Source organism: Chanodichthys erythropterus, chromosome 3, assembly GCF_024489055.1.
Source record: "Chanodichthys erythropterus isolate Z2021 chromosome 3, ASM2448905v1, whole genome shotgun sequence".
Taxonomy (NCBI): domain Eukaryota; kingdom Metazoa; phylum Chordata; class Actinopteri; order Cypriniformes; family Xenocyprididae; genus Chanodichthys; species Chanodichthys erythropterus.
Genome location: NC_090223.1, coordinates 68,218,072 through 68,239,970, shown reverse-complemented (window position 1 = coordinate 68,239,970; position 21,899 = coordinate 68,218,072). Strand labels below are relative to the sequence as shown.

Here is a 21,899-nt window from a genome sequence, read left to right as displayed (position 1 = left end):
ATGGCGGGTCAGGTGCCACGGGTAGCCATGGTGGGTCAGGTGCCAAGGAGAGCCACGGCAAGTCAGGTGGCTTGGGCAGCCACGGCAGGTCAGGTGGCTTGGACGGCCATTGCGGGGCAGAGTCCATAGATGACCCCAGTGGGTCAGAGTCCATTAGTGGCCATAACAGTTCAAAGACCAGGCAGGGTCCCCACCCACAAGCTCCCCACCCTCAAGCTCCCCACCCTCAGGTATACTGCCCCCCCCCCATCCCCCCAGGGCAAGATGCTTGAGTGGCGCCGGCAGGTCAAGACGCTGGAGTGGCGCCGGCAGGGCGAGGATCTCAGGTGGCGCCGGCAGGGTGAGGAGCTCAGGTGGCCTTCTTCCTCCTCCTCCGAGAGTGCGGCGATGGTTCACCGACTGGAGCGGGTTCTGAAGCAATCTCACTGGCTGAAGCGGGTTCTGGAGCGGACTCAATGGCTGGAACGCCCCCTACCTCCGTGAGCACCGAAGGGGCGGCTATCTTGCCCGTAGGCACTTGGAAAGCAGCCATCTTGTCCATCGTGTCCAGGGCGCTTGAGTGCGTTGCAACAGGCGAGCTTGAGAGCGTTGCAACAGACGAGCTTGAGAGCGAAGCGTCCGGCAGGCTTGAGAGCGAAGCGTCCGGCTGGCTTGAGAGCGAAGCGGCTGTGGGTTTCGGAATGCCAGCTGCTCGTGCTGTAGTCAGTGGAGGATCATTCATGCTGGAACGCAATCCTCTCCGCTCTCGGACAGGACCAGCGATGTGACGTGACTCTGGGCGATCAGCGGAGACGTGACGTGACTCTGGGCGATCAGCGGAGACGTGACGTGACTCTGGGCGATCAGCTGAGACGTGACGTGACTCTGGGCGATCGGCGGAGACGTGACGTGACTCTGGGCGATCAGCGGAGACGTGACGTGACTCTGGGCGATCAGCTGAGACGTGACGTGACTCTGGGCGATCGGCGGAGACGTGACGTGACTCTGGGCGATCAGCGGAGACGTGACGTGACTCTGGGCGATCAGCGGAGACGTGACGTGACTCTGGGCGATCAGCGGAGACGTGACGTGACTCTGGGCGATCAAGCTTTTATTAAAGTAGAGTGGTCGTACAGGCAGGGTGGGTGTGGTGATTAGTGAGGAGTGTGTGCATGGCTGTATGTGGCGACAGGTGATTGGTGTGGAGTGAACATGTGACTGGCAGGGAGGATTGTGGGAAGTGTGGTCCGGGAACTGACAGGAGCAGACTGTGATCATGAAAATACTATAGACTGCACTTTGTATATTACACTGAATTTAACGAAAACAGAAGTGCACAAATGCAGAATGTGCCATGTTTGCTGTTCTTGCATTTACGAGACTTTAACCAGCGGATGTCGCAATTCTGCTCCAATGCTCTGTGCACTGCATGCATAGAAGTGTCTCATTATTATGAGAAAGTGTCTCGTTATTATGAGAAACTAAGTCATTATTACGAGAAATTTTCTGATTATTATGAGATACTAAGTCATAATTACGAGAAAGTTTCTCGTTACTATAAGAAACTAAGTCATAATTACGAGAAAGTTTCTCGTTATTATAAGAAACTAAGTAATTATTACGAGAAATGTTCTAATTATTATGAGATACTAAGTCATAATTATGAGAAAGTTTCTCGTTATTATAAGAAACTAAGTCATTATTACGAGAAATTTTCTAATTATTATGAGATACTAAGTCATAATTACGAGAAAGTTTCTCGTTATTATGAGATACTAAGTCATTTACAAGAAACTTTCTCATTATTATGAGAAACTAAGTCATTATTACGAGAAACTTTTTCAATATAATGGGATACTAAGTCATAATTATGAGAAAGTTTCTCATTATTATGACTTACAGAATTATATTTTTACTTAACTGTGGCGGAATCGGGCTTCCATACTTCAGAGATGGCTGTTTGTTTTGTGCGTATTTGGAGAAAGCCAACTTCACTGTTCTCCGGCTAGTTTTCATGAAAAAAAACTGAATAAACAAAAATCTTGCATGGTAAAATTGCAAGTCAAATGCAAGTCAGACAGAAACTAAAAGGATAAGAAAAGGCATCGTTATATTTCTTTTTATTACATTTAACAGAAGCATTTATTATACAGTGGGTACGGAAAGTATTCAGACCCCCTTAAATTTTTCACTCTTTGTTATATTGCAGCCATTTGCTAAAATCATTTAAGTTCATTTTTTTCCTCATTAATGTAAACACTGCACCCCATATTGACAGAAAAACACAGAATTGTTGACATTTTTGCAGATTTATTAAAAAAGAAAAACTGAAATATCACATGGTCCTAAGTATTCAGACCCTTTGCTGTGACACTCATATATTTAACACCGGTGCTGTCCATTTCTTCTAATCATCCTTGAGATGGTTCTACACCTTCATTTGAGTCCAGCTGTGTTTGATTATACTGATTGGACTTGATTAGGAAAGCCACACACCTGTCTATATAAGACCTTACAGCTCACAGTGCATGTCAGAGCAAATGAGAATCATGAGGTCAAAGGAACTGCCTGAAGAGCTCAGAGACAGAATTGTGGCAAGGCACAGATCTGGCCAAGGTTACAAAAAATTTCTGCTGCACTTAAGGTTCCTAAGAGCACAGTGGCCTCCATAATCCTTAAATGGAAGACATTTGGGACGACCAGAACCCTTCCTAGAGCTGGCCGTCTGGCCAAACTGAGCTATCGGGGAGAAGAGCCTTGGTGAGAGAGGTAAAGAAGAACCCAAAGATCACTGTGGCTGAGCTCCAGAGATGCAGTCGGGAGATGGGAGAAAGTTGTAGAAAGTCAACCATCACTGCAGCCCTCCATCAGTCGGGGCTTTATGGCAGAGTGGCCCGACGGAAGCCTCTCCTCAGTGAAAGACACATGAAAGCCCGTCTGAAGGACTCCAAGATGGTGAGAAATCAGATTCTCTGGTCTGATGAGACCAAGATAGAACTTTTTGGCCTTAATTCTAAGCGGTATGTGTGGAGAAAACCAGGCACTGCTCATCACCTGTCCAATACAGTCCCAACAGTGAAGCATGGTGGTGGCAGCATCATGCTGTGGGGGTGTTTTTCAGCTGCAGGGACAGGACGACTGGTTGCAATCTAGGGAAAGATGAATGCGGCTAAGTACAGGGATATCCTGGACGAAAACCTTCTCCAGAGTGCTCAGGACCTCAGACTGGGCCGAAGGTTTACCTTCCAACAAGACAATGACCCTAAGCACACAGCTAAAATAATGAAGGAGTGGCTTCACAACAACTCTGTGACTGTTCTTGAATGGACCAACCAGAGCCCTGACTTAAACCCAATTGAGCATCTCTGGAGAGACCACCTGTCCATCAACGTTTACCATCCAACCTGACAGAACTGGAGAGGATCTGCAAGGAGGAATGGCAGAGGATCCCCAAATCCAGGTGTGAAAAACTTGTTGCATCTTTTCCAAAAAGACTCATGGCTGTATTAGATCAAAAGGGTGCTTCTACTAAATACTGAGCAAAGGGTCTGAATTCTTAGGACCATGTGATATTTCAGTTTTTCTTTTTTAATAAATCTGCAAAAATGTCAACAATTCTGTGTTTTTCTGTCAATATGGGGTGCTGTGTGTACATTAATGAGGGGAAAAAATGAACAAATGATTTTAGCAAATGGCTGCAATATAACAAAGAGTGAAAATTTAAGGGTGTCTGAATACTTTTCGTACCCACTGTACAAAGAAACACATGACAAGCCATGGGCTCACACCAAACATAACAAAAACACAAGCACATGGCCAATGAAGACAAATCACAAGCCATGTGCTGACACAAAACAAGACAACATGAGAGCACGCAGCCCGTGAAACACAGACTGTGTGCTACACAACACAAGACAAAAACAACATGAAAGCACCCGGCAGGTGGAAACAACCACGTGCTACACAAAACAAGACAATACAAGAGCGCCTGGCCAATAAGAACTGACCAGCCGCTTAACAAAACATGAGACAAGAGTGCATGGCAAGTGAAAGTACACACAAACCGTGCGGTCACAATAAAGACTGGGAGCACTAGTGTCCGAATCCCGACTCGAAACAGAACCAAACTAGACATGAGTGCCGGGATCCGAACATGAAACAAGGCACGCAGACAAGAGAACGCACAGCTCGAGAACACTCGAGACCATATGCTCACACAAAGACAGGACAAAAACAGGAGTGTCAGAGCTCTGTCACAAAACCAAATAAACTAGACAGAAGTGACAGAACCCTGACACACACATCTTCACTGTTGTTGTTCTTGATGTTTCTCTCTTCTTGTGTTCAGATGCCTGTGATCTCACACTGGACCCAAACACAGCATACCCTCAACTTGTTCTGTCTGATGGGAACAGGAGGGTGACACACTTGTCAGAGCGTCAGCCGTATCCTGATCATCCAGAGAGATTTAATGTGTGTCATCAGGTTCTGTGTACAGAGAGACTGACTGGACGCTGTTACTGGGAGGCTGAATGGAGCGGAGATTCTGAAATATCAGTGGCATATGAAGGAATCAGCAGGAAAGGAAGGATTGAAGACTGTGTGTTTGGATTAAATGACAAATCCTGGAGTCTGTACTGCTCTAATGGAGGATTCTCTGTCTCTCATAATAATAACGGCACTGATATACCTGCTGTCCGTCTATCCTGTAAGAGAGTAGGAGTGTATGTGTCGGCCGGCTCTCTGTCCTTCTACAGCTGGGGTGGGGAACGTTGATCCTGGAGGGCCATTGTCCTGCAGAGTTTAACTCCAACCCTGAAAAAAAACACACACCTGCCTGTAACTTTAGTTATCCTGAAGACCTTGATTAGCTTCAGATGTGTTTAATTAGGGTTGGAGCTAAACTCTGCAGGACAATGGCCCTCCAGGATTAACGTTCCCCACCCCTATTCTACAGCGTCTCTCACACTCACACACTTACACACACTCAACACCACATTCACTGAACCCCTCTGTGCTGGATTTAGGGTTTATTCCTCAGTGTGTCTGTGTGATATTAAAGGATCGAGAGACACTCTGTAAATCCTCTTTCTGATCTTCACACACACTCATCAAATCTCATTTCATTACATTTATATTCATTCATTTTTAATTCATGTTTTTTGTTGTCATCTAGAAGTTACACATCTAGATCAGAAACACACACTGTTCTGAATCTGTAATAAACAGAGTAATAAAGTTGCTTTAATATTCATATTGTAAATTGTTCATCAGATTGAATAAAAGTACATTTGAGACTCATTTAATCCTGAACTGGTTTGTGAATGACTGATGTGAACTGATGACAGTATGAATGATCATGAATGTGATTCAGATCAGCAGAATGAAGAAATCCCATCGTCTTCTGATAGTGTGAAGAAGAGATAGAAAGTAAAAGTGCAGAAACAACTGTTTAATGTTTAAACTGAGCTGAAAATGAACGTTTTTCCAAAGGATTATTGGACACTCTGTTGATCCACTGCGTCCGTTGGGATTTGACACAAATGATGATAGTTCATGGCTGATTTCAACATCTATTTCAGCATCACCAACATCACGAACAGTGGTTTAGTACAATAGCAGAGCTGCTCTATTTCTCCTCAATAATAATAGCTCTTTAACCCTTTTAAGCACTGAAGCCATTTTTAGAGTTGATTCTGAGTGACACACAAAAGGAAGAGTCAAATGATCAGTATCATTTGATAGAAAATTTTCTTCTAAAATCGTATTCTTAGTACATTTGGACATTCTCATGCTGATAAAAAAACAAGCATGCATATGCATATATATATATATATATATATATATATATATATATATATATATATATATATATATATATATACATATACAGGTGCTGGTCATATAATTAGAATATCGTGAAAAAGTTAATTTTTTTATTGTAAATTATTTAAAAAAATGCAACTTTCATTTATACTAGATTCCATACATGTAAAGTAAAACATTTCAAAAGTTTTTTTTTTTTAATTTGTTGATTAGAGCGTACAGCTAATGAAAGTCCAAAATCCAGTATCTCAAAATATTAGAATATTTACATTTGAGTTTCATTAACTGACCATCCCTACAGTTTAAATTCTGGGTATCTCTTGTTCTTTGAAACCACACTAATGGGGAAGACTGCTGACTTGGCAATGGTCCAGGAGACAATCATTGACACCCTCCACAGAGACAGTAAGTCACAGAAGGTCATTACTGAATAGGGTGGCTGTTTACAGAGTGATGTATCAAAGCATATTAAATGCAAAGTTAACTAGAAGGAAGAAATTGGGTAGGCAAAGGTGCACAAGCAACAGGGATGACCACAAGCTTGAGAATACTGTCAAGTAAAGCCGATTCAAACACTTGGGAGAGCTTCACAATGAGTCAAATGAAGCCAGAGTCAGCGCATCAAGAGTCACCACACTCAGACATCTTCAGGAAAAGGACTACCAAGCCACTTCTGAAACAGAAACAACGTCAGAAGCATCTTACCTGGGCTAAGGAGAAAAAGAACTGGACAGTGAACAGTGGTCGAAAGTCCTCTTTTCAGATAAAAGTAAATTTTGCATTTCATGTTGAAATCATGGTCCCAGAGTCTGAAGGAAGACTGGAGAGGCACAGAATCCAAGCTGCTTGAAGTCTAGTGGGAAGTTTCTGAAGTCAGTAATGATTTGGGGGGCCGTGACGTCTGCTGGTGTTGATCCATTGTGTTTTATCAAGTGCAAAGTCAATGCAGCCATCTTCCAGGAGATTTTGGAGCACTTTATGCTTCCATCTGCTGACAAGCTTTATGGAGATGCTGATTTCCTTTTCCAGCAGGACTTTAGCACTTCCATGTGGTTTGCTGACCATGATATTACTGTGTTTTATTGGCCAGCCAACATGCCTGACCCCTGAATCTATGGGATATTTTCAAGAGAAAGATGAGAAACAGTCGATCCAACAATATACAGATGATCTGAAGGCTCAATAGTGCCTCAGCAGTGCCACAGGCTGATCACTTCCATGCCACACTTCACTGATGGTGTAATTTGTCATTAAGTCATTTGCTGTAATATGTGCTGCCGACCAAGTATTGAGTATACAAATTAACATACTTCAAAGAACTTGAACTTTTCTGTTTTGAAAATCCATTTTTTGATTGATCTTAGGAAATATTCTAATATTTTGAGATACTGGATTTTGGACTTTCATGAGCTGTACGCTCTAATCATCAAAATTAAAAAAAAAAACTTTTGAAATGTTTTAGTTTACATGTAGGAACTTTTTCACGATATTCTAATTATATGACCAGCACCTGTAGACACCCTTATTTACATTTTCACTGAAGCACATGTAAGAATGAATGGCTAGGGGCGTGTCGTTTCTGGACGCTTCAGTGAATCACAATACACTGGGCCAGCTAACCAATCTGAGCACATTGCGTATTTTGGAGGGAGTGGCTTCATAGAAGCAGGAAGTCAAACGAGCCGTTCATATGACAGTGGAAACAGAGGTGAAGAATAAAAGTAAAATATATGAAAATACAGCGTTTTCAAAAAAACAAAGCATTAAGACATGTTAAACTGTGCCCCCAAAACACAATCAAGCCTAGAAAAAAACACTGAACCACCCCTTTAAAACGTCTTAAAAATGCACATATGTACACCAGGGAAATCAAAATTTTCTAGGGGATCATGCCCCCGTACCCACCAAACAAACAACATTTTATGACCAGGGTAATTATAAAACCCTGCGTACAGCCCGACTTATATTTTATCTAATGAAATCTGAGGCAAACGTGTATTTCTACAAATGTGTGCACTTTGGATAAAAAGTTTGTATGTGTGTGCACTGTGATCAAAAATAAATGGGGCCAAACATGATTGAATGTAAAGGTTTGTGTCTCGTTATTCTATTAATAACTACCGATTGATTTTTACTGATTATAAGTGTCATTGTAAATTGTGGTGCAAATATCTAAGCTATCTAATACTTCACATCTCAAGGTTAACTCAGAAGATTTTTTGTAAAAATGTTTCTGTAACAGCTGCCAAAAAATAGCTTAACTGTTTTTAACAAATAAAAAAAAAACTTCAAAACATCCCTTCTTCTGTTTTTTTCACAAATCGCACACTGTATGTGTATGTATGTATGTATGTATGTGTGTGTGTGTGTATATATATATATATATATATATATATATATATATATATATATATATGACATTGTTTTCATTTTAATTACAAAAAAAATCTCGATTTCTATGTACTTCTGTGATTGTAGACAATGCATGACTTTTATTTTGGAGTGGCGACATGACGTCATAAGACTGCGCCGCGCTCCTGCATCTGTTGTGATTCTGCTGAAGAAAGGTTTGTTTTAAGAATTTAAGCTGTTTTAATCGATAGGAACAGTTTTGTAGTTTTAATAGTTTTACCAGCGATGTGAAATAAGTTTATTTACTATTTAATGTAACATTGTAATTGTTTATCTAACTGTAATGAAGGATATTTCTGTGAGTAAAACTCATCCACTGATGAGAAACAGTAAACCTGCGTCTCATTTCTCTATAAATAAACAAACTAAACATGTTTTCATCAAAGTTTAATCATTTAAATTTAATCTATAATTATTTAAATACTAAAATGTAGATCATAAATTTTGCAGCGTTAGTTTTGAGTGTTTTTTGTCCAACAGGTCATTGAAGATTTTTAACTCTGTTTATTCTCTTCTTAAAGATGGAGTTTATTAAAGAGGAAACTGAAGACATGAAGATTGAGTTTAATAAAGAGGAGTTTGAAGAAATAAAGATTGAAGAAGCTTTCAGAGTGAAACATGAAGAAACTGAGGAACAAACAGGTTGGTTTTATTCTCACAGCTGAACTCAGTCATTTGATCATTATTAAAATGTCCAGCTCTACAGAAAGTAGAGAATATACAGAAATATAATCTTACAGATGATATTACAGAATCCATTCATTCCAGCATAATATCGTTCAGGTATAAGTTCAAATTTCTCCTTTGGAAATTGATGCAAAAACTTGGGAAAAGAGATCCAGGCAGATGATAACGTTGATGAAAAATTATTTATTCATTACAATTAAGTTTAGCCTCACACGCAAACTTCAATCGATAATGGAAATATTTAATAAAACCAAAAGGTAAAATAACATTTTAAAATCTGAGTATTGTATCTAATAGATGGAGTTCAGAATATACAAAAAGGAAGAACAATAATTACTTCATTTGCAGATGAGAGAGAAGAAGCAGAAGCCCAGGAGAGCAAAGGAGAGGAAAAGCTCAATTATCAACAACTCAGTCCATATTATACCATGAGCATACAGGGAAGATCCCAACCCACTCAAACTGATGTTTTTGTTAAAATAAAAGGTTATTTCACCCGTTACGTCATCCACTAGTCTAGTGCCAAAAATAGTTGTTTTAACCCTTAGGGAATTTTGCAAAAAAAAAGCACTAATTCTGAAAAACATCACTTCTGCAGTACTTGGTAGGCGTCCAATATCTAACCACAAACGTGTCCGCGTAACCTGTCACACTGGAATACTTGAAGAACAGTTGAACATAACAAGCATACATACTCTTAAATATAAAATAAGACCATAAGGGTACAATAACAAGTAAATACTTGAAAATATGATAAGAATATATATAAGTAGAAGTACATAAATATATGAAATCAAAAGTAAAACTGATAAATCATGAACCATAAATGATTAACATAAATATTAATAAAATATATGAATATGGACCATTTCGGATCCACCAGAAATGGATTTGTATACATCACATTTCATGTTGGGGTTGTTTTTTGGTCATGGGAGCTGATCAATTGTTCATGGTTATCGTGTCACCAGCTGGCAGCAGTAAGTGTGGCACATATTCAATCCTTTAAAATAACCCTGTTATAGATACAGTATTGTCTGGAACATAAGAAAAAATTGGAACATTGGGACCATTACTTTAATTTAATAATTTGTACATGCTTCTGCTTGGCAACATAATTAGAAAATACAAAATTTCTTTTCATTTCTTTCCAGTGAAAACTAGAGATTCTCTGTAACGTCTCATGGACTGTCTTGAGGATATTAAATGCTGGATGGCAAATAATTTCCTCCAGCTAACAATGACAAAACTAAGGTGATTATTTTTGGACCATCCAAAAACAGAAATTCTATAGCCAATTACTTAGACAGTCTTACTCCATATATTTCATCACATGCAAAAAATGTAGGTGTTATCTTTGACTCTGAGCTTTGTCTTGAAAAACAAATTAGCTCAGTTGTTAAAAACAGCTTCTATCAACTGAGAATCATTTCCAGACTTAAATCAACACTTTTTCTTTCAAGATTTGGAGGAAGTTATTCATGCATTTATCTCATTACGGCTGGACTATTGTAATTCGCTACACCTTGGCCTTCCTCAATCTTCATTCTATGGATTCTGAGCAGAGAAGATGACTTATGTGATAGCAAAATGATTTTGAGACATATGCTTCCTTTAAGTTTCATCGAGGGAGATATATTTACAAACAGAAAATACAAAGTGCTGCTGTTAGAAGCTTAGCTAAGCACACCGTTATGTATTATCGTTATCTTTGTGTCAGTGCAGCTCGTTTTCTCGCCTGAGCATGTGGATATTATAGTTTTTTCTCAACATGAACATGTGAAACAATAATCATATACTTACTTGAGTGTATTATGTACATTACGTTTGTACGATAACTGGCGCTGTCTGCTTTATTAGTGTTTTTCCCATTCACGCTGCTTGAGCTTAAATGCTTTTGTCCTTTATGTGTAAGGTATGGGATGGGACAACAGAGTTGGAGATCCATGTGCAGGCTTTATTAATAGGATGAGCGTAGTCGTACAGGCAGAGGGTCAAACACCAGCAAACAGACACAATGCAATTTAATCCCAGGCAAAGGTCTAGGCAGGCAGCAAATGATCATAAACAAGGAAACAGGCAAGGATCAAGGAATACGGAGACAAGGTTGGATACAAGGCTAAACAATAGCTGTGTCTTATTTCGAAGGCTGCGTCCTCCAGAGGTCGCATTCAAAGGTTGCATACGTCATTGAGGCTGTATCATTTCAGAAAAGTAAGTCTCTCCGAATGCGAACTTTGAATGCTTTTTTCTTTCACAGGAATTTGGAGGATGCATGAGGTGTTTTCAAATTACATACAAATTTATTAATTATTTTCATTAATTGGCTGAGAGTGCAACGACGCTGACGTGAACGCGTTGGCATAGCAACAATATACCTCCTGTTTCCTTTCCTGCCTGTGTGTCCTACGAAGGACGTCTCGTTTAATTCTGGCTAAGGATACTCCATATACCGCATCCTAAACAGGATTCGTCCTCTTGTGGATGCAGTCTTCGAAATTAAATTAAATGAGACACAGATAATTTAGCAAAAAGTGGCCGTTTCTCAATATGCGTACTTGTCTGCACTTGTGTTCTTGTGAAACGTCATCAGTCACTGTCCAACTACTGTTCCAATTCAACGTTCGCATCTAGCCAAGTTCAGTTCAAATCCCCGGATGTGTTCTTGATCCGCCCCTTTTATCGAGGATGCATCGAGAGGTGACTTGCGCAGACTTGAGACAGCCAGGTATCCCAGACTGCATCTTGCACTAACCAGCAAGCATCAATAGTAAAGGAGAAAACCAGCGTTATTTAAACATATTACTGTTATTATGTCATGATATGTAGTTTTAAGAATTTTTCAGGTGAAAATGTACTGGTTTAAAGCTCAAATTTGTGGTTCATTGATAAAGATTGTGCCTTTCTGACAATTTGATCTGACGTTGTCGGAGTTGTGAGATCCAGGCGATCACCGGACGCTCAGCGCTCATGTGCCCAGCTGAGAGCAGCCTTACCTCGGCTAGTCCTTCTGACGTTTGCCGCTTGCTCCCTTTTTGCTGAGGGCAACGTGACGTTTACATAACTTTATATATGGCTATTTAACTTTTGTATCATACTAAAGCGCTGATTTTGTACGCTTGACTGAATTGTTTGCTTAATTTCTTATTGTATATTCTTACCTTTTATTGATCATTAAAACTGACAAATAGAGACATGGTTTTGTTTTATGTTATAGCCTATTTCACTTTATTACAGTGAAGTTAATCAGAGTATGCACAAATAGTATTACATTTAATGTTTTAAAATATATATACGAAAAGAGGCAGGGTTGTTTAATATTTTGTTTTGTTATAAATATATGCAGACATTGCAGACAATCAATCACTCGTTGCCTGAGACTATTAATATGTTTTTGTTTGTTTGTTTTTTTTAAATAAAACGAAAAGAGGCATAGTGGTGTTTTATAACAAATTTCGTTTTATTGTTGGCTAAAACATACATACAGAGATAACCGGAGAAGCCAGAGCGAGCTGAGTGAGTTATCAAGAACGCTGCTGTTCCATTTGCAGAATCACCGGACTTGTGTTCTCCCGTCCACGGGAGTTCGTTCTCTTGAACTTACCAAGTCCTAACTACCAAGGACGCAAGTCCGAAGTTTGCGAACTTCACTTGGCACACACTCTGCCTCTTTTCGTTTTATTTTAAAAAACAAACAAAAACATACGTAATAGTCTCAGGCAATGAGTGATTGATTATCTGCAATGTCTGCATATAAGCTATTTCTAACAAAACGAAATATTGACCAACCCTGCCTCTTTTCGTATATATTTCAAAAATATTAAATGTAATACTATCACTGTACTACTAGCACCGTACTATTCACTGTAATAAAATGAAATAGGCTATAACATAAAACAAAACCCATGTAATTTGTTTTATGTCAGTTTTAATGATCAATAATAGCCATTATAAAAGGTATAAGAATATACAATAAGAAATAAAGCAAACAATTCAGTCAAGCGTACAAAATCAACGCTTTAGTAGGATACAAAAGTTAAATGGCCATATATAAATTTATGAAATGTCACATTGCCCTCAGCCAAAACGGAGCCAGCGGCAAACGTCAGAAGGATTAGCCGAGGTAAGGCTGCTCTCGGCTGGGCACATGAGCGCTGAGCGTCCGGTGATCACCTGGATCTCAAAACACCGACAACGTCAGGTTTTCTACTTTACTATTGACGCTTGCTGGTTACTGCGAGATGCAGTCTGGGATACCTGGCTGTCTCAAGTCTGCACAAGTCACCTCTCGATGCATCCTCGATAAAAGGGGCGGATCAAGAATACATCCGGGGATTTGAACTGAACTTGGCTAGATGTGAACTTTGAATTGGAACAGTAGTTGGACAGTGACTGATGACGTTTCACAAGAACACAAGTACACATACTGAGAAATGGCCCTAAAGATTTTGCAGTTCTCGCCTGTTCTCACTTGCTGGGAGTGACAAAAGGGCTCATTTACATCTCATTTAGATAAGCCATGCCCCCTGTAAAGCTGCATGGTTGCATAGCAACGACAGACGCAACGGGAAAAATCAGACCGCATACTATTAATAATAAAGGATAATGTGCATTGTACATGTCAGTAATTTATCTTTTTTGACTTTTATAAAAATGATTTAGAGGCTGAAATATGTGTTTTATCTTTTTATAAAACCTTTTTTGTCAAAACTTTATTTGAACTTGTGCATTGTAGATAACATGTTGCAAGACACTCCTTTAAAATCTGGCCGTCATTTTTAATGTTATTATTTTAATGTTAATGTAAACAAAAAGTACATACTGATGCTAATTTTATTTGTTATTTGCTGGTTTTCTACATAATACTTGGTGAATTGATTTTATTGTGTAGCATTAGGACTTTTTGAACAGGATTCTGTGACAACCGTGATCATTTTGGTCACTATAGTCCTGGTTTAGACCTCAGTTAGTGGTTAGACCTGGTTTGAGTCAAAGGATTAAAAAAATCCTGTACATTAAACTTAATTTACTTTTGACTTATAACGCACATTTTACGGCTATGGATACTTTATAACGCACATTTTACGGCTACGGATACTTTATACTTTTACTTGCGTAGGAATTTAATCTGATACATTTACTATTACATTAGTAAATCCTTGTTAAGAATATTAAGTAGCACTTCCTCCACTGGCTAAAATTATTAGCGTCACATTCAATTCAAGAATAGGCAGGTTTACGTAGGCTAAGTCATTCACACCAATCAATTCAAGCAATTGAAGCGTTATTCAAATTAATAGCAGATGCTAACATTACCATCTAAAAAGCCCATTATAGTAATTAAATTAAAACGACAGTCCTGAGCTAGCTAATAACAATAGACACATGAGATAACATGTAGCCTACGTGTTCTTAGAATGATCACAAAACGACAAATTTTGATGTTTATGGAAACTCAACCTTTCTCTTTGTCGGGGTCGTCTTTGTGGTTTTTGCACTGTGCGTCTGTTTGCCTCTAAATGTCCAATAATTTGCATGTCCTGCCACTCTTTCTGCAGCTAAAGAATCCAGCCGTATATTATACTTCAAAACATTTTTGGTGTAACGGCCATGTTTCAGCTCGTCTGCGATTATTCTTTGTGGCGTCCATCTTCATTAAATCTTGATATCAGCTAGAGCCGGCCAGAACGCTGCATAAATAAGTAGCCACGCTTCCCTTGGAGGGCGAGGGCAATAACAAAAGAAACAAGCCGGCGTATCCGATTCCAGTATGGAAATACAAACAGACAATGACATGCCCCTACTGCGAGATAGAATCCCAGAAAAACAAGCTCAAACACGGAGAGGCTTCTTCATGATCTCAACTAACAGATTCTGCAAAAAAACGAAGGAAAAAAAACGCTTCTTTTTCAGTTTGCTCAATAGTTGTGCTGCCGACTTGTGTCCCTGGTTTCCGCGATGGGTCACATATATTCAAATGCAAAATTTTTGTAAAAATGCCCATCCTTAGTCATCCCTTGCCACACACTTGCTTTTCTCTGATTGCTCTGCACCAATTTTTTTACCCAAGGGAGGGGTTCTAACAGACCAATCACAGCGCTTGCGGTCTGGGTAGAATTGACACATTGTTACATTTTTTTAAGAGTTGCCTATCAGGCTACGTCATAGGCTACATGTGGTACTCACAGAATACACCGTACCTACAGAGTACATGTGATGCAGAAGTATAAATCAGCCTCAAGTCTTCAGGAATGCTTGATAATTACAGGCAGGTGTATTTGATTAGGGATGAAACTTAACTCTGCAAAACAGTGACCCTCCAGTACAAAAGCTGCCCATCCCTGATCCATAGGATACAAACATGTTGTTGGTTTTAATGCTTTAAATGTCTAAATTGTTTTATGTCTATTTTTGCTCTAGACCTAATGGCACTGAAAGAGGCGAGTCATGAACTTAATGAAAGGCAAGAAGAGGAAGAACATTATCATAAACATCATTTCATGACTGGGGAAAGAGCAACACAGGCTTCCTCACAAAAAAGAGCTCAAAATACTGGAACTAAAAGTTATTTCACCTGCCAACAGTGTGGAAAGAGTTTCAGACTTAAAGAAACCCTTAAAGTCCACATGAAAATTCACACTGGAGAGAAACCTTTCACTTGCCAACAATGTGGAAAGAGTTTCAGTCAAAAGGTAAGCCTTACAGCCCACATGAGAATTCACACTGGAGAGAAACCTTTCACCTGGCAACAGTGTGGAAAGAGTTTCACACATAAAGGAAGCCTAAAAGTCCACATGAGAATTCACACTGGAGAGAAACCCTTCACCTGCCAACAGTGTGAAAAGAGTTTCACACATAAAGAAAGCCTAAAAGTCCACATGAGAATTCACACTGGAGAGAAACCTTACACCTGCCAACAATGTGGACAGAGTTTTAGTCATAAAAGAAGCCTTATGGTCCACATGGGAATTCACACTGGAGAGAAGCCTTTCACCTGCCAACAATGTGGAAAGAGTTTCACACGTAAAGAAAGCCTTGAAGGCCGCATGAGAATTCACACTGGAGAAAAGCCTTACACCTGCCAACAATGTGGAAAGAGTTTCAGTTATAAAAGAAGCATTAAACTCCACATGAGAATTCACACTCGAGAGAAAACCTTCACCTGACAATGTGGGAAGAATTTCAGTGACAAAGGAAACCCTACAGTCCGCATGACTATTCACACTGGAGAAAAGGCTTACACCTATCAAGAGTGTGGAAAGAGTTTCAACAGAAAAGGAAGCCTTAAAGACGACATGAGAACTCAATTTCATATATTAAATACATTATATTCATGTCCAATTGTTCTGTTGTTCATTTATAAAATCCTGGTCACTTTAACGTTTTTCGATCCAGCACCATTGCTTTATGCTTTGATGCTATGATAGCAGGTTTAATCTCGTTGCCAGAGAATAACCTTCCTTTTACAATAGTCTGTGAAAACTAACAGTTTGCTGGACAAACTTGGATAGTTTCTCTAAACAACTATTAAGCTAAAACTGATCATATACTTAATTGATTATAATTTGTTGTAATTGATTCACATATATATGCATAATTCCCTCTTGGGTCGATATATGCATCATAATTAATCATAAGGCTTTATGATTTATTATTATAAATTGATTACATAACTGTACAATTCGTACACATACTTTACCCAGACTGATATGTTTATTTCTTTTAATTTTGATGATTATAACTGACAACAAAGGAAAATCCCAAATTCAGTATCTCAGAAAATTAGAATATTACTTAAGATCAATACAAAGAAAGGATTTTTAGAAAGCACTCAATACTTAGTTGGAGCTCCTTTTGCCTGAATTTCTGCAGCAATGTGGCGTGGCATGGAGTCCATCAGTCTGTGGCACTGCTCAGGTGTTATGAGAGCCCAGGTTCCTGTGATAGTGGCCCTTATTTCTTCTGCATTGTTGGGTCTGGCATATCGCATCTTCCTCTCCACAATAGAGGGTATGCATCGATGTTACTTTCCCGCTGAAAACGTGCTCCCTCAGCTGGACTGAGTGGCAAAAGAACCTGCTTCATGACTTGATTTAATAAGGGGAAACTGCGATAACGCGAGTAAAACAATTTACACTAAAGGTTGGAATTGAATGTATTCCTTACAACTTGTCAAATAAACCTAATCCATAGATATTGACATGCAGCCAGGAGTCGTGTTTCCTGACACTTATATGTGCCTGATTTCGATGCCTGGGAGACACATAAAGCAAATCTTCCTGTGAATACTTTATATAACTACAATATCGGTAGGTTTAAATCTGCGTAATCACTTATATCAATGTTATATCGCCATATTGTCCAGCCCTAAAACATATATAGTTTTATAGTATAGGTTTTGTCAGTGTTGTTTATTGAAAAACTACAGGCTACAGGCTAGGCCACAGTCAATCACAAAGCTTTTTCCCGTTTTGGAAGTGTTTTGTGTGTTTTTCGCGACATTCACGTGGAAAACCAATGCTGCTGCTCAGTCTTTTGCCACTCAGTGGGCATGACCGCAGTCGTAACGGTCGACGGTGACGTCATGTGCATACCCTCTATACGCCATAGATTTTCTATGGGGTTAAGGTCAGGCGAGTTTTCTGGCCAATTAAGGACAGGGATACCATGGTTCTTAAACCAGGTACTGGTAGCTTTGGCACTGTGTGTAGGTGCCAAGTCCTGTTGGAAAATGAAATTTGTATCTCCATAAAGTTGGTCAGCAGCAGGAAGCATGAAGTGCTCTAAAACTTGACCTTGGACCTCAGAAAACACAGTGGACCAAAACCAGCAGATGACATGATAGCCCAAACCATCACTGACTGTGGAAACTTTACACTGGACCTCAAGCAACGTGGATTCCAGACTCTGGGACCCTGATTTCAAAAGGAATTGCAAAATTTACTTTCATCAGAGAACATAACTTTGGACCACTCAGCAGCAGTCCAGTCCTTTTTGTGTTTAGCCGCTTCTGACACTGTCTGTGTTCAAGCTGAAACCCATGTCTTGCATACGTATGTGCGTATTGGTTCTTGAAGCACTGACTCCAGCTGCAGTTCACTCTTTGTGAATCTCCCCCACAATTTTGAAAGGTTTTTGTTTCATAATCCTCTCCAGGGTGCAGTTGTCCCTATTGCTTGTACACTTTTTTTCTACCACATCTTTTCCTTCCCTTCGCCTCTCTATTAATGTGCTTGAACACAGAGCTCTGTGAACAGCCAGCCTCTTTTGCAATGACCTTTTGTGTCTTTCCCTCCTTGTGCAAGGAGTCTGGTCGTCTTTTGGACAAGTGTCAAGTCAGCAGTCTTTCCCATGATTGTGTAGCCTACAGACCTAGACAGAGAGACCATTTAAAGGCCTTTGCAGGTGTTTAGAGTTAATTAGCCGATTAGAGTGTGGCACCAGGTGACTTTCTCCCGGTGGGTGAAAGTGAGCACGAAAGTGAGAGATTTGTGCTTGCTCAACACTGGATGAGCTCTCGACTTTTGCCATTAAAATAGAAACGGTCTTGAATAAACTAAAATAAAAAATAAATAAAATGAATATAAAATAAAATATATATATATATGATTGTTTCTGATTAGCTGCAATTGATTTTCTACTCATTAAAATCCATGGAGAATATCTTGTAATTTTCTGTGGGTGCGGCGACTATGCTTTAAGCTCACCTTACAATAATATTATTTCTTTAAAAATTGCAGCCACAGACCATAAACTGTAAATGTATAATATTATGGATTTAACATGATTTAACAGGTAAGTGAACTGCAAATGAGACTGGACAAAGAGTGTGTGTGAGTCTTTTGTAGTGCGAGTGATTGCAGTGCTGATGATACTCTGATACACTTGAGTGCGCTGGGATTGGTGGATGGTGGAACCTGACGTGTCTGTGACAGTACCCCCCCCCTCCCACGGCCCACTCCTGAAGGGCCGAGGACCCCGGCGTCGTGGTGGTCATCCTCTTCCGCGTGGAGCAGGTCTGTCGGGATGGTTGGCGTGGAAAGCTTGAAGAAGATTATGATCGAGGATGTCATTTCTGGGTACCCAAGAGCACTCCTCGGGATCGTAGCCTTCCCAGTCCAGATATTCCAGCAGACCACCACGGTGCCGGGAGTCCAGTATCTCACAAACCTCGTAGGCTGCACCATTCCACTCATCATTCCAGGATGAGTGGAAGGGGGGGCTTGGCGGCTACCACGTCAGGATCTGTGGAAAGAGGAACAGAGGGGTGGTGAGGCTTGAGGAGTGACACATGGAATGTAGGATGAATTGTATTGTGTATTGTGGAGGGAGTTGGAGTTGGTACGTGACTGGGTTGATTTGTTTGGTCATGGTGAATGGGCCAATGAATCTGGGACTCAGCTTCTTGCAGGGCAGACGCAGTCTGATGTCCCGGGTTAACAGCCAGACCTTCTGTCCCGCTTGATGGGAGCGTTGGAACGGCGAAGGTCTGCTGTCATGATGGGGGTGATGGGCTGAGTCCCAAACCCTCTCGCTCTCCCGGAACCAGTAGCCGACTGCAGGAATGTTGGATGGTTCCCCATCCCAGGGGAACAGTGGGGGTTGGTAACAGAGTACACACTGGAATGGAGTGAGTCCAGTAGATGTTTGGCGTAGGGAGTTCTATGCGTACTCGGCCCAACCCAGGTACTGGTTCCAGGAGTCGGCCGATCTCTTGGATCTTCCTTTCCGTCTGCCTGTTCGACTGAGGGGGTATCCGTAGGAAAGACTGACAGTCACACCCAGGAGGGATAGGAATGCCTTCCAAAGATGAGAGATGAATTGGGGTCCTCCTGTCTGAGACGATGTCTTCAGGAATGCCATAGTAACGGAATACGTGGTTAAACAAGAGTTTCCATGGCAGTAGGTAGACCTCTCAGGGGAATCAGACAACAGGCTTTGGAAAAGAGGTCTACTACCACCAGGATGCATGTATAGCCATCAGAAGCTGGGAGATCCGTTGTGAAGTCCACTCCCAGGTGTCAAATGAGTGCTCAGAGGTCAGCAAATTTGCAACAACTTCGAATCACTTCAAGAGGAATTGATTCATTGCTATTTTCGGGATTCTGATTGTCTTACGTGGGCTTGAGCTTCTCGTTACACGGCCACCTACAGGTTTGGCATGCTCTTGACGGCATATATACACTGGTACGTGTAAATGAACACTTTTCTGAAAACTGACAGGTGTGCACAATGTTATTTTTGAAATGTCCGTTTATGAAAATAGCTACCCACGTGTAAACGTAGCCTAACACAGAGCGCGCGTATAAGCGTATTTAAACTTGTTGTTTAAGCTCGTCTCATAAAGCGAACGGCTTTATGGGTTTATTAAAGTGTGCAGACATGATCGCAACATTTTGGTCTTATTTTCAGCATAAAGCATTTATATTTATTTAGGTTTATTATGAGCTTATTCTAGTTTGCTGATTTTTCTAGCAAGATCTGGCAACTCTAATGAGAAAAGGCTCGTGCTTTCCTTGTGATTGACTGCACATACAGAAGAGAGACTCATGCAAACTGGCTAGTAAGTTTTTATTAACACCAGCCAAAATTAATTTTAACCCACATTTGGCGGGAGTTAATTTAGAACCCTGGTTCGGATGAAGGAACTAAAAAAATACATCAGTGTTCATTTGTAAATTCAGACACTGAGCAACTGCCATGCTTCACTCGTTTTCAAGCCATGATTTCTCTCAAGGAGAAAAAAAAATATTGCACTCGCCACTGTCTTTAGTAGCTTAGTTTCTCATGGGCGGGGAGTATGACGACATATAGGGAAGATTCCAGATTGGGTCATGAGCTTTCATTTTCTAAAATGCAAAATACCCAGGGCTCACTTTACACCCATCGTCTTTTCTAGCCACTGGGGGACCATATACAGGCTAGGGGAACTCATATTAATGTTAAAGAAACTCATGGGACCTTTAATTTTGCAGTAAGTAGTTATAACTACCCCCCAAAAAAGGCATAACCACCTTAAAAAATGCACATTTAAGAGACTGTTCTTTTGGTGAAAGTAGGGCTTTAACAAAAATCATAATTGTCGACTATTCCCTTGAAATTGTAATTGCGATTATTGATTACGATTATCACAATTTACATTAATTGATGTTTTAAATTGTTTGAAGCAACTGCATGCCATATTATTATATAAAAATATAAAAAACAAGCTGAAAACACACTTCCTGAAAAACCTTTATTGCTTTTCCCGTTGCCACAAATATTAATGATGCATTGGTTTGTTTTCTTTAAATAAAAAGAAAAGTAAAAAGTAAAATATGCAATATGCATGGTACAATAATGTTATAATAAATTTTAAACAACGGAAAAACTCAAGATAACCCATAGAAAGAAAACAAAACTGAGTTTGCCTTAAGTATTTTGGCCTAGAACACAAGGCAAGCCACAAAAACACTTCAAGTTTTCAGGAATGAACAACATCAAGTTTGACTTTTTTTTTAAAGATTTTTGGCCAGGAACACAAGCCTGTCTACACTTTCAGGCTTTAGGGATGCACGCAAACAAGTCACAATGTTTCTTCCAGTGCTGAACACTCTTTCCGAGGGAGAGCTTGTTGCAGGAATGCACAAATACTTTTGTGCTAACTTGGATAGAGCTGGGAATTGCTTTGTGTTTTCCTTCCACCAGACTAAAGGATTCTCTTCACTATCAACTGAAGCAGAGTGAAAATATGACTGTAGCTCAGCAGTTATGGCCATGTCTTGGAGACTGGAGAGAGATGATGATGCTGGTCTGGGGTCTTCATCCACTTTAAAGAAGCTGCCCAATGTTTTTTTTGGTCTTCTTTTGTACTGGTGCATTTTGGTCAACTGCTTCCTCTCTCACAGTCACAATCACAAATGGTTGAGGCTTTTAATAAAAATTTAGTTGAACTCAAGATAATGTAAGATGCAAGATAAGGACTACTTATTAATGTTAAATTAATACTGAAAATG

At 40.0% G+C, this 21,899-nt stretch overlaps 1 protein-coding gene across 2 annotated transcripts; it reads left to right on the top strand.

The window, feature by feature from the left end:
• The first annotated feature begins 8,334 nt into the window (after window positions 1-8,334).
• Window positions 8,335-16,220, top strand: LOC137007159 (gastrula zinc finger protein XlCGF8.2DB-like). 2 transcript variants are annotated; one of them, XM_067368486.1, is made up of 3 exons: window positions 8,335-8,372; window positions 8,739-8,859; window positions 15,325-16,220. In XM_067368486.1, exons 2-3 carry the CDS (start codon window positions 8,739-8,741, stop codon window positions 16,068-16,070), a joined length of 867 nt encoding a protein of 288 aa, XP_067224587.1. In that variant the 5' UTR covers window positions 8,335-8,372; the 3' UTR covers window positions 16,071-16,220. The 2 variants fall into 2 exon arrangements, with proteins under 2 accessions (XP_067224587.1, XP_067224596.1); XM_067368495.1 differs by lacking the exons at window positions 8,335-8,372; window positions 8,739-8,859 and adding an exon at window positions 10,095-10,158.
• The last annotated feature ends 5,679 nt before the right edge of the window (window positions 16,221-21,899 follow it).

Bases quoted from the DNA above. Each gene is read 5' to 3' on its own strand.
- LOC137007159 (XM_067368486.1), top strand. From the start codon at position 8,739: ATGGAGTTTATTAAAGAGGAAACTGAAGACATGAAGATTGAGTTTAAT. The intron at 8,860-15,324 runs GTTGGTTTTATT...TTTTTGCTCTAG, and splicing joins AGAAACTGAGGAACAAACAG to ACCTAATGGCACTGAAAGAG.